This window comes from Belonocnema kinseyi, chromosome 4 (assembly GCF_010883055.1).
Source record: "Belonocnema kinseyi isolate 2016_QV_RU_SX_M_011 chromosome 4, B_treatae_v1, whole genome shotgun sequence".
NCBI lineage: Eukaryota > Metazoa > Arthropoda > Insecta > Hymenoptera > Cynipidae > Belonocnema > Belonocnema kinseyi.
This window is the reverse complement of record NC_046660.1, coordinates 49892130-49907392: the sequence shown is the minus strand read 5'-3', so window position 1 is coordinate 49907392 and position 15263 is coordinate 49892130. Positions and strand designations below refer to the sequence as shown.

Below are 15263 nucleotides of genomic sequence, written 5' to 3'. Positions count from 1 at the left end.
TCTCCGTGTTTCGCTTCATGCGCGAGTGTCCTTGCAGTACCACTGTCTGGACCACCAAACTTCGCTGTCCCCTCTTCTTCTTTTAACTTGGTTTATAACCTTGGCAACCAAAACTTTTTGTAGAAGCCACTTTTTGAGAATAAAGAGTGCATTCGTAATCCAAAAATAATTTCAGGTTGTTTTCTTTTCGCCTCCTTCTCGCTCCTCGAGCATCATCCTCCAAATTCCTCCGGCTTTCCTCCATCCTCTTCCTATCTACCTCTCTCTCTCGCTCCAACTTCCACTCCGGTCGGTACGCTCGTAGCAGCTCCGCCAAACTCTACTCTCTCTCTCTCTTTTCAGGGTCGGTAAGCTCTTTGCAGCTCCGCCTGCTCTCTATACTCTTTTCAGAGGACTGTACTCTCACAGCAACCCCACCTCGACCGCTTTCCTATCTCTCTATTTTTTTCGGGTTCGCTAAGCTTTTCTTGCAGCTCCGGTCCCCCCTTCTGTACTTATTTCCAAGGTCGGTAAGTTCTTCTTGCAACTCCGGTGACCTGTAGCCGTTCTTCTTTCCGGGCCAGTAAACCCTTTGCGTCCCCGGCGATCCTCACCTTCTCTGCCTCCTGCTCCTCTCCTCCCCACATGCCTGGTCCAAACGAAACTTCCCGCCTATGTGCCGGCAAGCTCACCCGAGTCCGCCGTCGCTTGGCCGCACTCCGCGACACCCTGCAAGCTGGTCTTCAGCGTGAAGACTGCAGGTTCTGCCGTACTAGTCCCCACCTCAGAGAGGTTTCGATTCATTCGGCCTCTCACTTCCACCTCTTCTTCGTCAGCAGTTTTGGGCCGCCTGGACTCCACCGGGCGCTACGCAACTCCCGACACTGCTCACGTGACCGACGGCCTGCACGGACCCACCGCCAGGACCGGGCGGACCAGCCCATGGACGGCCTCCAGGCTTGGAGGCACCTCCTGCTGACCAAGGGTGCGCCCCGCATACACCAGCAGCCACCGGTGAGCCAACGCAGCCAACCTCGTTCCATGCAGCGTCTTGACGAGTTTTTCAGGGCGAACAACCGGTGTCTTCCCATCCGACGACTCCCCTCAGCTACAGCCAGCAACAGCTTAAAACGCCGTGGTTAGTAGCCTTTACCCTGGCTGGTACGAACGGCTCTCCACGCAGCCACCAGGACGACAGGGCTTCGTGGTTAGCGGCCTCCACCTAGTAAGGTGCGAACGGCTCTCCACACACAAACAGCACGCATTGGACGGAATTGTGATTAGTGGCCTCTACCCCGGAGGGTACTAACGATCCTCCACACACAACCAGCACGCATTGGACGGAATTGTGGTTAGTGGCCTCTACCCCGGAGGGTATGAACGGCCCTCCACACGGTATTGCTGAGACGCACCTCCCTCACATACCTAACATCCAAGATCGCCGCAACGCCACAGTTAATACTTTAGATCAAGTCGGGACAACCACATACCCCCGGCTTGTATCAAACGCAGCTATATTTTCTTAGAAGACGAAATCCAGCTAAGCCTTTTTTTAGTGTACATTTTTTCAGACAATGACGATATGATCGAGTGAAGTAAATATTTTGGGGTTTCTCCACGCAAAGGGAACGTTCGAAAAAAAGAAAATTGAAAACAAAATTTTTTTTCAAACATTATTTTTTTCAGCTAACACTGGGTTCATTGCCATTAAAAAAATAACTTTTAAAGTATTCAAGATACAAATTTATTTGAAAGTCTTGTGGAGCCTTTTGATGTCGCGCCCATTTTCCATCTTTCTTTTAACTTGAATTATTTCTTGAGAAAATTAAAAAAATTGAATTAAAAGTTCACACATGATAAAGAGTATAAAATGAAATATGCACAAGATATGAAGAAGATATTTGTATTTTTTATATAATGAATCAAAAAAGTGTTTACTATTTTTTCTAATTTAGGGAATTTTGCAAAGTATGTATTATCTCAACTATAAAAAGTTTCCGTTAGCTTCAATTCCCAGATCTTCTTGTTTCTCGATACGATAAATTACGTACAGAAATAATTAATAAAAAATAAACCTTTGTTTGAACTCAAAAGTAAATAAATTTTTGCGTGCTTCTGTGGGTCAGCGTTTTTCTGTGTATGAGAATACTCTACGCATAAACAAAATTTTTACCGCTCAGTCTATTGTGTATGTTAACTTAAATCAAGATTTCCGTTTAAAAGGGTTTAAATAGAAGGAAACATTATTAATAATTAATACGCAGATGTGCTGTGACTGGTTCATATACTTAAAATAACTCAAAGAAACCAATTATTAATTCAACCAAACACTTTATTTTATTTTATATCTTACATTTATATTATTGTGAGTAATTTGTATACTCAAAATCAAGGTAACCATACTATTCACGGTATACTGTCTGCAGTCGGATTTTTATTTCAGCCGCTCAGATTTGCTTGAACTTTTGATGAAGGGAAAGGCAAACTGCAGAAAACATTTTCCAAGCGCAGCCAGTTACCGTTGACGTTAATTTCTAATAGCTATTATGGCTACCCACGTACTTAACTTGACGTTTGTTGAGAGGCTGCATAGGTCTCACATTCGACACGTCTCCCTCAGCCAACTTTATTTTCTTGAATTCTTTTACCTAAAAGAAAAAATACGAATGCAAAATAACGGTTGTAAATAAAATATTAAACTTATCTTTGTATGTATTTTTAAGGAATATAGATTTTTACCACGCTATCTATGACCTGATAAGCAACTTCAACTATGAACCAAGTTACAGATTCCGAGCAAGGGGGATAATCCAAAGAACCTTCGTAAAATATAAATGATGAATAGTCTTTATCGAAATCATTTAATAGGGGAAACGGTTTTATCTCTGCTGTTGAATTTGGAGATTGAACCTTGTGTAAGGTTTTTGACAAGTCGTCAAGCCATTCTATGGGAAACACAAATCCGGTCTGAAATTTCAAGGATTAATGATGAATATCCTCGGATTTGACGAAATAACAGATTTTATGTGACTTTATGGGATTTTATCATATTCCATAAGATTTTAAAGGATTTAAAATATTTAAGGTTTAATAGAAAATGATTATAGTAGTATTTGAGGATATTTTTTTAGAATTCCAAGAAATCTTTTACTCCTTGCCATTGATTGCAAGTTTTTTAAAATAATTTATGGTACCTTAACAAATTTTGAGATGGGAAATGCAGTTTGAAAAAATTTCTCCTAATTGTGAAAGATATGAAACAATTTTAGAGGTTCTGTAAGGTTTTAGGATACTTTTGCAGGTTTCACGGAATATTATAAGATATCCAAATATTTTAATTTTTTCAGGAATATTAAGACATCTGGAAGTATCTGATACATTTTTCTATATTATATAAAATATAACAAAATTTCACACAAGTACTCGAGTATTTATGATATTTAAATGTATTGAAAATAAATTATTTATTAGACCTGAATAATTTTGTAGCGTTTCAAATCCATTAAAATTATTTTTAATTTATCTTTAATTGTTTTGATTTCAAATGAATGAACCTTATCGGAACTGTTTTAAAAAAAGTAGTAGCACATTACTAATTAATATTATGAATTTTACTTTTTTTAAAGAAAATTATGCTGTTGCATCCTTGAAAATTCCAAATTAATTGATTATTAAATATTATTTCGTACAAATACTGAATAAACATTTATAAAAGTCACTTGCATATAATAAATTGTTTGCACTTCTCACCTGGAACGCCATTTTAAATACTGCAAGACCGCCCTTTTGTGTTTCAGCTTTCTCAAATGATTTCAAATCTGTTCTATAAAAGAACACGTGCATCTCCATATCGACCCTACGGAAGAAACATGATTACATAAAAATGAATATCGATCATTTTGTTTGTGCTGGCGATAATAAAAAAATCAAAAGTACATTTTTTAACTTACATGCCCAGAAAGTCCTCAGCCCACTTTTTATTCGTGCGTTTAAAAGAAAAATAATGATCATTATTATGATTTTTAGTAATGGTCCCAGGAATTACTCACTTAATTTCAATTACGGTAAATTTTGCTAATTGATTTATAAATCGAATATTTGACAAACAATCGTGTAGAAAACTATCGGGGTAATATTAAAGACAAGAAATGATACTAGTTTGGAAAAGCATGTCCAGAATCTGTCACTCGAATTTGTGAAAATTTATTTTAGAAGGCTGATTTAGAAAATAATATCAAAATTGTTCAGATGATGAAAACATTTTTTTTTATTATATATTAAATTTTTCATTTTTCATACATTTCAACATAAATATTTTGTGAATTCATTATGTTGTCGGAGGTGATGTAGTGAACAAGTTTCAATATACTGCATTCTCATTATGTCAATAAAGTTGAATGTTTTACTATACATCAATTTTTGATTAAGCTGTTCTATTTGTCACGTCTTCTCAATTGAAGTTGTAAAATATTATTAATATAATGAGCAAATTTTTATTGAAAAAAAGGTAGAGAGCATTCAAAACTTATGCAACACTTACCGGTTTTTTGGCCCAATGAAAAGTGGCTTTTTCAAATACGTAATTCCCGTGAAGAGGTCCGCCAGTACAGCTTGGAGCTTTTCCATTCCAATCGGCTTTTATTTCCACTGTATTATGGGAAAAATCAGAGAGATAATAAAACAAATGAAGTTAAGCAAAATTATATTCATAATTAGAAATAATTAATATTTAATACCAGTGTGACCAGTATTCTTTATGCTCATTTTCTTTGGTGATTTATTAAAGTGTTTAAGTTTCAAGTCTTCTTCGATTAATGGAACAACATTCAGGCCAGATGATAGCGTAAAATTCATTGGAGATTGATGTAGTCCATTACACTTGGAATATTTTTCCCCCAGTTCTCAGCATCTTTATAACTGAATGCGTCTGCAAAAAAAAAACAAATAAAAAATTGTAACCATTTTTTCTAAAAAGTAATGATCTAATGGTTGGTTTTACTATTTGGACTATTTTAAAAGAATTAGTACTTTCTATTATTTAACAAAATATGGCAGCTTTCTAATGTCTGCCTGCTTATATTTATGCTGCTATAAAATAACATCGCAAGTGACAAATGACATCAGAATTTTTCGTTTGTGCAAAAAGAACTTATAAAATTCGTTTAAAAAAAAGGTTTGAGAATATTACTTACTCGCTCCTAAAATAAGACCCAAAAGAACAGTCGCTATCAAATGTAGCTGGTTCATTTTGATTCTCCGTATATTCTGAAATTATATAAATAAGTACATATTACAACTGTATTTTCTTATTTAAATTTAAACATATACTTTTTTCTTGATTTTTTGGAAGCTGCAGCGGTTAAATGAATAAATTTTGAAGTCTACAAATCGGACGCCAGTATTCTTAAAGAAAGAATTTGTTTCTGACAAAATGACTATATATAGCCTGAGATTCCAATCTTTCTTATCTTGTTTTCTCAGCATTTACTGTACGCGTGATTGTGTCCTGAGGTTAGCTGTGCAAAGGTTTCTAAATTTCGTCGTAATTAAAATTTAGTGCTAACGCAAGTGTAACAAACTGGATCATAGAGTGCGGGATCACCATTCCACCACTCCACCTCCCGAATGAAAACACACTTCGAATTAATCTTCCAAATTCTTCAGGATTTAGAGAAGGTCTAAGGTTTGAAATTATTTCATCTTTTAGGGTTGAATTTAAAATTATTTCATCCTTTAGGTTTGAATTTGAAATTTTTCAACCTGAAGTCTTTAACTAGTTTTACTGCGTATATTTTTCATTAAAAAATTACTCTTTTTAAGGGCCAGATGATTTCATGATGATAGCGTTTAAAATTAAATAATTTTTGCTTCGTACTTAGCTCATTCAAATTTTAGAAGCTTAAACGAAATTTTGAAGAATGTCAATATTTAAAATGTTATAATATTTGGCTGTGTAACAATTCTCAAATGGATAATCCTCTTTGTTTCTGTAGATATTACAATAAGTATTTATTGAAAGCATTAGCCACTTTAATGTACCTTTTCTTAATTTTTATGTTTTCCCTGGTTTCCAAATAAAAACTTTGGAATGCATAATTGTAAAAATGTATAATTCTCAAGCACTCGTGTTTGATATTTTTAAGATTTGAAAGTTTCCAATTTTTTAAATATTTAACATAATTCTGTCTGCGATTAATTATCAATTAGTTCTCATATAGATTCTAAGATTTGCTTGTACTAAAATTGAAATGCGTTCAGATTTGAAAGCTTATAATTGCAATTTGTGTGTGTTTCGATTTGAAAGAAACTAGAGTAATTCTCATTTGGAAATTAATCAATTATTCTGGTTAAAATTCATGATTCTAAAATGCTCCCTAATTATTAATTTCGTAAAATAAACCTTCCTCAGATGAGAGAAAATGGTTTTATACAAAATTTTACATGATCATTTTGATATTACAATTAACGACTTTTAAATGCTTTAATTTTTGGTTAAGCGGACTCGAAATCAGAAGACTGCGTCATTTGTGCAGCTGTGTTTAATCGAGTTTCGTGATTTTTCGATGTTAATATTTTTAACTCAAATAAACGAAAGCGAAACAGATTTAGTATATAAATAATTATATTTTTTTCCATCTTAAGTTGACGTAATCTTTTCTCTAGTTTCACAGTATTACTATCGGACTATTTTATTGACAAACTGAGGCTTCTTTTTATTTCAATATAGTTCAAAATCAGTAATTAGTTTGATATTTATATTTTGGATTCAGAGGGATGATATAAAATATTATGCAACCTAAAAGGAACCTAAGATGTCAATATTACAAAAATGTTCACTGTTGAACATTGAAGTCGAAAAATAAATTTTCTCTTCCGGAATAGAATTTTTAACAAAAAAGTGCGATTTTTGAGGAACGAAATCAATTTTTAATGAAATAGTTAGATTCTCAACTACAAGGGGAAACCATCATTAAAATTTTTCTCAAGAATTAGTTTGAGCCTAACCAATGCAGTTATGTTTTTAATTAAAACAACTCGATCAAGGAGATCAAATTTTCACTCAAAATCGAATTTTCATGCAAAAATAATTTTAGTATAACCAAAACGGCTAATTTTTTTATTAACATGGTTGAATTCTCAACCAAAAACTTTGCATTTTCATCCATAAAAGGTGCAATTTTTACTAAAATAGATAAATTCTTAAACTAAAAATGCAAATTATCATAAAAAAGTTGATTTTTATACAAAAAAGATTTCAGTTGAGTTTTCAAAAACAAAGCATGAATTTTAGTTAAAAAGGAAACTTTCTACAATTCTCTAACAAAAATGGAATGGCTATATTTTTTGGAAAAAATCATTTAAAAAACAATTTCTAACAAAATTGTTTGCATTTTCAAACAAATCAATTAAATTTTAATTAAAATCATGCACCTTCAAGAAAAAAATGACAAACGAACTGTTGAATTTTTAACCTAGAATATAAATTTTTTTACTAACAAAATATAAAGTTTTCAACAAAATAGATGTTTTTTTAACAAAAAAAAATCAGTTGTTAACAGTTAATAGAATAAAATTTTCGTTTTAGTACGAGAAATACGTTTGTAACCAAATAAAATGAATTATTAACAAGAAAGATTAATTTGAATTAAATGTGAAAAAATTGATAAATTTCTAACTCAAAAACATAAATTTTTCACCAAACGATATCATAGGGTAATTTTCAGTTAGAGTAATATGTTTTCAGACTATTAATATAAATTTTCAATGTTTATAAAAAGAATTTCCATAAAAATGTAGTTAAATTTTTAGTTGAAAGCATTAACTCTAACTTTTAAAAAATTAATTTTCAACAACGTAAATGATAGATAAATGTTTATTTTTTGGCCTGCTGGCCTTAAAAAATTGACTTGCTTACACTTCCATTTTTTTACAAAATGTTCTTACAACTATTTCTTACAAAGTACCGTCCATCCACACCTTATAGCTAATCCGCTCGTTTCTATAGCCTAACCTCCCCCGTTGAGCCTCGCCTCGCCACGCACGCATTTCGCTCTTTTATCGTTATGCCTCGCATTGACAACCTGTGTCTCCCCAGCTAACACCTAATACCTAACTACTATTTACAATATTCACATTTTTCTTACATCTACTTCTTCTGTTATTTACAATCTTTCCTTTTCCATTCCTCTTCCTCCTACCTTCTTTTTTTCTATATTTTATCCAACACCCCCTTCACTAATGCTACTGTCCTTTTGTCCCCCCTTTCATGCAACAATACCTCCATGCTTATCTCGCTCCTTTCCATCTATTCACACTCCTCCAACGAGTGTTCAACTTTTGCATCCCCTTTCCCGCACAGTTCACACATTCTCTTCTCTCTAGAAAGCCAGAAGCTATTATAACCTTCCATGCAACTGCATCTCATTCTCGCTATAAGTCTCTGACTACCTTGCTCTCCTTTCTCAAATAAATATTGCGCTCTCTACCTTGGCATAATCCACACATAGTTCCAATTAAACCTTGACTCCCTTATCATCTCCTCTCCTTCTGCCTTCTCTTTCTCCATGCCATTCTTTTGAACCAACTCATATACCCTCCTTCCTTCCTCGTGCCTCCTGCTAACGTCATCCGTCTGTAATCCATTTGTTATGAAATACCGTTCTCTTTCCACCTCCATCTTTGCACCACTACGTCTGTTTTCCTTCTCCCACCAACATTCCCTAACCAATTTACTCCCCCCCTCTTCCAAAAATTTTTCCTTATATTTACACGCTCTACTACCTATTATAATCCCTAAACTCGTTCTTCTTGTCTCCCTCCTGACAATATAGTTCGGCGTATTCCTTGCCAACCCCAATGTTCACATTATATACCTCTCCTATATCCTATTTACCTCCTCACTTACCTTCCAACCTCACACTTCCACTCCTTAAAATAAGACATTTATCACTAGCGGATCAAAGAATTTCATTCTCCTTACAAAATCATCTGCGAACAACCTCTCCCCCAGTCCCCACACCTGCCTCATAACCATATTTGCCCTTTACATCCTCTCTTCTATATGCCCATTCACTCCCCCATTCCTTCGAAACAGGAAGCTCAAGTAAACAAACTCTTTCACTTCCTGTACCGCTTTTCCCTACCACTTCCACTCCCCTTCGCTATCTCTCCTACCACCCTTCCTGAACACCATAACTTTCAACTTGTCCGCATTTAACTCTAGCATATTTTTGTCCAAGTATCTTCTCAACCTCTTCATCATCTCCTTTAACGCCTCTTCGCTCCTTGCCAGCAGCACTATGTTATCAACATATGCTAGTGACCATATCCTGATTCCTCCTACCCTAACTCCTCCTACCACTCGGGCCGCTAGCTCACTTTCCATATCCGCGATCAAAACTGCAAAAAGCGTTGTGCTAAGCAGTCACCCTTGCCTCAACCCCCTATCCATCCAGAATCCCTCAGAGATTCCCTCCCCTCCTCTCACCCTATCTTTCGTCTCCTTATATACCTCCCTTATCCTCTCAAACAAGCCCCTCTTCACTCCCTTCTCTTCTTTTGCCTAGCACAACCTACCTCTATCTATAGAAGGGAACGCGCTCTTTAGATCTACAAAAAACGCGTGCACTTTGGCACCCTTTTTATTTAGTTCTCTATCCACCACGTGTTGCAAGACGTTAATATTATCAATAGTACTCTTTCTCTCTCTAAAGCCCGCCTGCATCTCCGGCAATATTCCTTCCCCCTCAACATTCTTGCGCAGCCTATTTGCTAACACCATCGCGTATATTTTGTACGCAGTATTCATGAGCGCAATTCATCTATAATTTTTCTGCCTCTCCCTATCCCCTTTCTTATACATTGGTACGATCAACCCCTCCCTCCACCCTCTTGGGAATCCCTTAATTTTCAAAAATGCAGTAAGAAATAATACAAACTTTGGAAATTTCGAAATATTTTCAGAAATTTGAGGTACCCAAAGCTTTTCGGAAAAAGTCCAAAATAATTTGATAATTTTATTAAATTGATAGAAAATTGATAAATTAGAAAGAAATGCTCGGAAATTTATAGATAATTGCTCAATTAACATAATTTTCAGAAATCCATAGAAAATTGTTAGATTCCTAAATTGTGAAAATCTATGGTAAAGTTTATATAGGTAACAGAACTTGAAAACACAAAATAAATAAAGCTCATTGCAATCAACTGAGCGAGATTCAAATGTACACTATTCTCCCGAGTAAACATGTTTCGACTTGAGTTTGACTTTGTTATGTCTTGAGTTCGTCTCCGAGACATCGATCTCTGGATGCGTCTCAAAACTGAGCCGAGACATAGGCCTTCGTCTTACTTTTATGGCCACGACAGGTAAAACGACGTTTAAAAGAGTCAAGACGAGCCTTGTCTTGGCTGATATTATCGAACGTTTTTTGTCTCATAAATGAGATTAAATTTGATGAATGAAATATTTGTAATTAATAAATTAGTTATTTTAAATTTCAAAAATTCACGTGTTGGAGTCGTAAAAATGCGACTTAAGAGATAAATTTATGTCTTCAAGACATAAGAACTTGTCTCTAAAACACAAATTGAAGTCTGCGTCCGTCTCAAAACTGAGGCATACTCAAGTCGAACTTTTCGACTTCAACATGACTTGATTTGGGGCAATTCAAGTCGAAATCAAGTCGAAGCATTTTTATTCGGGCTATCATAAGTTTTCAGCATGTAATTTGCACAATAGGCAGTAACTTAAATATTTTTGATATCCCGCTTTTAATTGGTAAGAAGTTTTATTCTGTCCCGGAAAAATAAAAAATGTAATTTATCTTGCTTATTTTTCAGGCATGAGGAGAATAATTAGTGCGATTATACTAATTACTACAATAATTGTTTAAATTCTATTAGCGAAAGGTTAGCGGCTAAGGATGAGAAAAATTGCTTATTTGAGAAGTCGCGATATTTCCTAATTTAATAGTTAAAAAGTAATTTTTTGTGAAAGGATAATTATTTAGAACTGTATTTGATAATTTAAATATTTGATAAGCATGGAAAACTTGAAAAAGAGAAAAGATTAATAAAACGAATTGATGCTGGAAAATTTGTATAACTGGTGAAACAATTATAAGGCCATATTGAAGATTTTTAAAGGATTTGTGAAGAACTTTAATAATTTTGTATATCAAATTTTTTTTCAATTTCATATTTTCCCTTTTTCCATCAAATATAATTGTTTAACCAACTTTGAAAAAATGATTTTTCTTCAATAAGTCTTAACCTAAATACGTATGAAATAAAACCACTAAAGATTATTATCATAAATTATTAAATTCACTTAGGATTAAACATAATAATAATTTTAAAAAGTTTATTAAAATGTAAGACGTGAAAATAGAAGAGTTTATGAACGACGCAATAGTGTTACTTGGTGGACTCTATTAATGCAGTAAGAGTCTTATGTTGTAAAATTATAAACTTGCAGAAATCTGTATTCAATTTCAAAACATTGCCTTTTGGTTGCCTTATTCGTTGTACATTTATTTAATTTTTCACAGAAGGTTGAATTGAAATCTCTAAATCCCTGAATCAATATTGTTAGAAGTTAAAGATACTTATATTAGAAACCAATTAATTTCTTAGCGAAAGTTTATAGCTTAATTTATAATTGCGTGTAATAATTTAAGAAAGTTATAAACATGGTAATATTTCTGTAACTTTTATAAGTTCAGTGAATCGAAAAGTATTTAGTAAATTACCAATAAAATTAAAATTATGACAAATTCCTGTATTATGGTTGAAAAGTCAAATGATATATTTTTTGCATGAAAATTCAAAACTATTTTTTTTCTTACAAATTTGTCTTTTTATTTAATAAAATTCACATATTTTAGTTAAAATTGCTTGTATCCTTTAGGGAAATGCAACTTTTTGGTTGAAAACTCAACATTTTTTTGAAATCTTCGTATTTTTGGGTAAAAAATTCAACTATTTTTATGGAAAATTTACGTCTTGCTATTCAACTCGTATATTAATATTGAAAAGTCAAACTAAAATCTTGTTAAGATAAAAATTTAAGAATTTTTGAAAATTTCATCTTGTAATTTAAGAATCCATATATGTACAAACAATTTTTTGTTGTTGATAAAAATGCAACTGCTTTTTTAAAAAATCTTCTTTTCAGGCGGAAAGTTCAACTATTATCGTAGAAAACTAACTTTTTATTTTAAATTCACTATTTTTCTAAAATTTGTCTTTTCAATTAAAAAATTCATCTATTTTAGTAGAAAATGCACTACTCTTTTGAGTAATGGATTTGTATGGATGCAAATTTATTAATTTTTTTAAAAGTCATGCTTTTTGTTTGAAAATTCAAATGCTTTCTTGAAAATTAGACTTGTTGGGTTCAAAATTCAACTATTTCCTTTGATAATTTACTTCAATTTTAAAACTCATGTTAATATAATAAAGTCAATACAATCTTTTCTGGATGACGATTTCATCTTTCTTAGATAAAAATGCAACATTTTGAATAAAAACTAATATACTTTGCTTGCGGATTCAAAAATTTTGTTTACAAATTTACGTAGGTATGATTTGTTAAGAAATCACTTTTTTGTTGAAGATTAATATTTCTAGTTGAAAATTTATCTCTTTCAAATTTGAGACTTGAACTTCGTAAGTAAAAATTGATCTAATTTGTTGAATTTTTTTAAAGAAAGACTTATCTCATTTGTTGAAAATTAAGTGATTCAGTTAAAAAAAACTTTCCTGAAAATTCAATTTTCGTACAGATACTTCGTCTTTTGGTTTGAAAAAAAAAGATAATTTAGATAAACTATTTTTTCTTTCATCGCGGAAAAATCTTTATGTATGAAAATGTGGTCTTATTGGTTTTAAAGTGAATTTCTTTTTGATGAAATATAAATTTTGAAACTGTTTGTTCAGGATTGATCATTATAGATCGACAATTCAGTTTTTTTTATAGAAATTTAAGGATCATTTTGTTGAAAATTGAAATTTATTTTTAAAGTCATCTTTTATAGAAAAAATTTCTGTTTTTTAACAATAAATAATAAATTTTATAATTTTAAACCTGTATCTGAAATACTGCTTTATTCCGATTATAAACGAATCTACTCAAAAAAATATATTATAAGATTAAAATGCTTAATTAATGGCCAGGGAAAATGAGAAATTGGTTAAGGAAAATTCAGAGAATTTTGCAATACATGTATTAACTCAAAAATAAAAAGTTTCCACTAGTAATTCCCAAATTTTATTGTTTCTCGAAACGCTAAATTACGCACAGAAAAAGTGGGGAGGTGCTCAACTGAAAAAAGAAAATTGTATTGAATTTTCTTTAAATAAGCCTAATTAATCAAAAATAAGCCTTTGTTATAACTCAAAAGTAAATCAATGTCAGCGTGCTTTTGTGGGTCAGCGTGTCTCTGTGTACAAGAATTCACAATGCAAAAACAAAATTTTTGCTGCTCAGTCTATTACGTATCTTAGCCTAAATTAAGATTTCCGGTTTAAAAGGTTTGAATGGAAGAAAAAATTAGTAATAATTCATCAATTGATGTGCTGTGACTGGGACATATACGTGAAATAACTCAAAGAAATCAATTATTGATGCAAACAGTATATTTTCGAACTTAAATTTATATTATTATAAGGGATTGAATATAAAAAACACAATAACCATACTATCTACCCAATACCGTCTGCAGTCGGATTTTTTTTTATAGCCACTTAGATTTGCTGGAAATTTTGACGAAGGGAAAGGAAAACTGCAGAAAACCTTTTCCAAGCGAAGCTAGTTACTCGTGACGTCAATTTCTAGTGTACATTATTGTTAGCCACATACTTAATTTGACGCTTGTTAAGGGGCTGCATAGGTCTCACATTTGACACGTCTCCCTCAGCCAACTTTATTTTCTTGAATTCTTTTACCTAAAAGAAAAAATACGAATGCAAAATAACAGTTGTCAATAAAATATCAAACTTATCTTTGTATGTATTTTCAAGAAATATAGTTTCTTACAACGCTATCAATGATCTGGACAGGAACTTCAACTGTGAACCAAGTTACAGATTCTGAGCAAGGGGGATAATCCAAAGAACCTTCGTAAAATAGAAATGATGTATAGGCGTTATCGAAATCATTTAATAAGGGAAACGGTTTTATCTCTGCTGTTGAATTTGGAGATTTAACCTTGTGTAAGGTTTTTGACAAGTCGTCAAGCCAATCTGTGGGTTTCAGAAATCCGGTCTGAAATTTCAAGGATGTGTGATCAATATCCTAGGATTTGACGAAATAACCGGTTTTATGTGATTTTATGAGATTTTATCATATTTTAATTGATTCTCAAGAAATTATTTACAAGAATTATGGAATTTTGTAGAACTTAGAATATTTTAAAGTATTGACAAACATTCTGAAGAATTTAAAAGATTTAACAAATATTTCAGGAAATTTTCAATTGATATCAATCTTTTAAACAGATTAAAAGTTTTTAAAGATGGCAGGGTATTTTTCAAAAATTTTAAAAATGTTAAAGCCCTTTTAAAAATTTCAAGAAATTCCAAAAAACTGCAAAGGATTTAAAATACTTAATGTTGTTCTTATTATATTTTAATAATAGAAAAGATTCCAGTGGTATGTCAGGATATTTTTTAGAATTTTCCATAAATCACAAGGTTTTTAAAATAACTTCCGGTACTCTCACAAATTTTGAGGCAGGAAATGATGCTAATGCTGTTTGAAGACATTTCTCCTAATTCTGAAAGATATGGAACAATTTTATAGGATCTATAAAGTTTTAGGGTACTTTTCCAAGTTTCACGGAACTTTATAAAATATCCAAATATTTCAATGTTTTATGAGGATGTTAAAACATCTGGAAGTATCTAATACATTTTTCGATCCCGAGTAAAAATGCTTCGACTTGAGTTCGACTTGAATTGCCCTCAATCAAGACATGCTGAAGTCGAAAAGGTCGACTTGAGCATGTCTCAGTTTTGAGATGTAGATAGATTTCAATTTACGCATTAGATACAAGTTTCTATGTCTTAAAGACATAAATTTATATTTTCAGTCGAATTTTTATGACTCAAACGCAAGCGGTTCATAACTTCGAGTGTATATACCTGTCCTAAATTGTATTAAAAATAAATAATTTAATAATTAAGGGCATGCGACACAGTGGAATTCCTACATTACCAACCTCTTTTTTCTATTGAACAAAATTTTTTTTTGAACCATAGAACTTTTTTTGTAAATCAAA

General features: G+C 32.4%; 2 protein-coding genes across 2 annotated transcripts in view; both read right to left on the bottom strand.

The window, feature by feature from the left end:
• Positions 1-2513: 2513 nt before the first annotated feature.
• LOC117170888 (carbonic anhydrase 7-like) lies at positions 2514-4833 on the bottom strand. The gene is made up of 4 exons (XM_033357932.1): positions 4716-4833; positions 4520-4626; positions 2719-2946; positions 2514-2627 (listed from the first exon to the last, which is right to left on the bottom strand). The coding sequence occupies exons 1-4, from the start codon at positions 4831-4833 to the stop codon at positions 2514-2516; spliced, it is 567 nt and encodes a 188-aa protein (XP_033213823.1).
• Positions 4830-15263, bottom strand: part of LOC117170887 (carbonic anhydrase-related protein-like) — a 29516-nt gene continuing 19082 nt past the window's right edge. The window contains exons 10-13 of the mRNA XM_033357931.1: positions 14021-14248; positions 13825-13929; positions 5172-5244; positions 4830-4906 (exon numbers count right to left, since the gene is read on the bottom strand). Coding sequence (XP_033213822.1) covers positions 4830-4906; positions 5172-5244; positions 13825-13929; positions 14021-14248 — 483 coding nt within the window. The remainder of the gene's footprint in view (positions 4907-5171; positions 5245-13824; positions 13930-14020; positions 14249-15263) is intronic.

What these genes read in the sequence shown, in the direction of transcription:
- LOC117170888 (XM_033357932.1), bottom strand. Translation starts at nt 4,833, where the DNA reads ATGAATTTTACGCTATCATCTGGCCTGAATGTTGTTCCATTAATCGAA. An exon ending in AAAGAATACTGGTCACACTG is followed by an intron (nt 4,627 to 4,715) that starts GTATTAAATATT and finishes CCCATAATACAG; the next exon opens with TGGAAATAAAAGCCGATTGG. An exon ending in TTCATTGGGCCAAAAAACCG is followed by an intron (nt 2,947 to 4,519) that starts GTAAGTGTTGCA and finishes TTGAAATTTCAG; the next exon opens with ACCGGATTTGTGTTTCCCAT.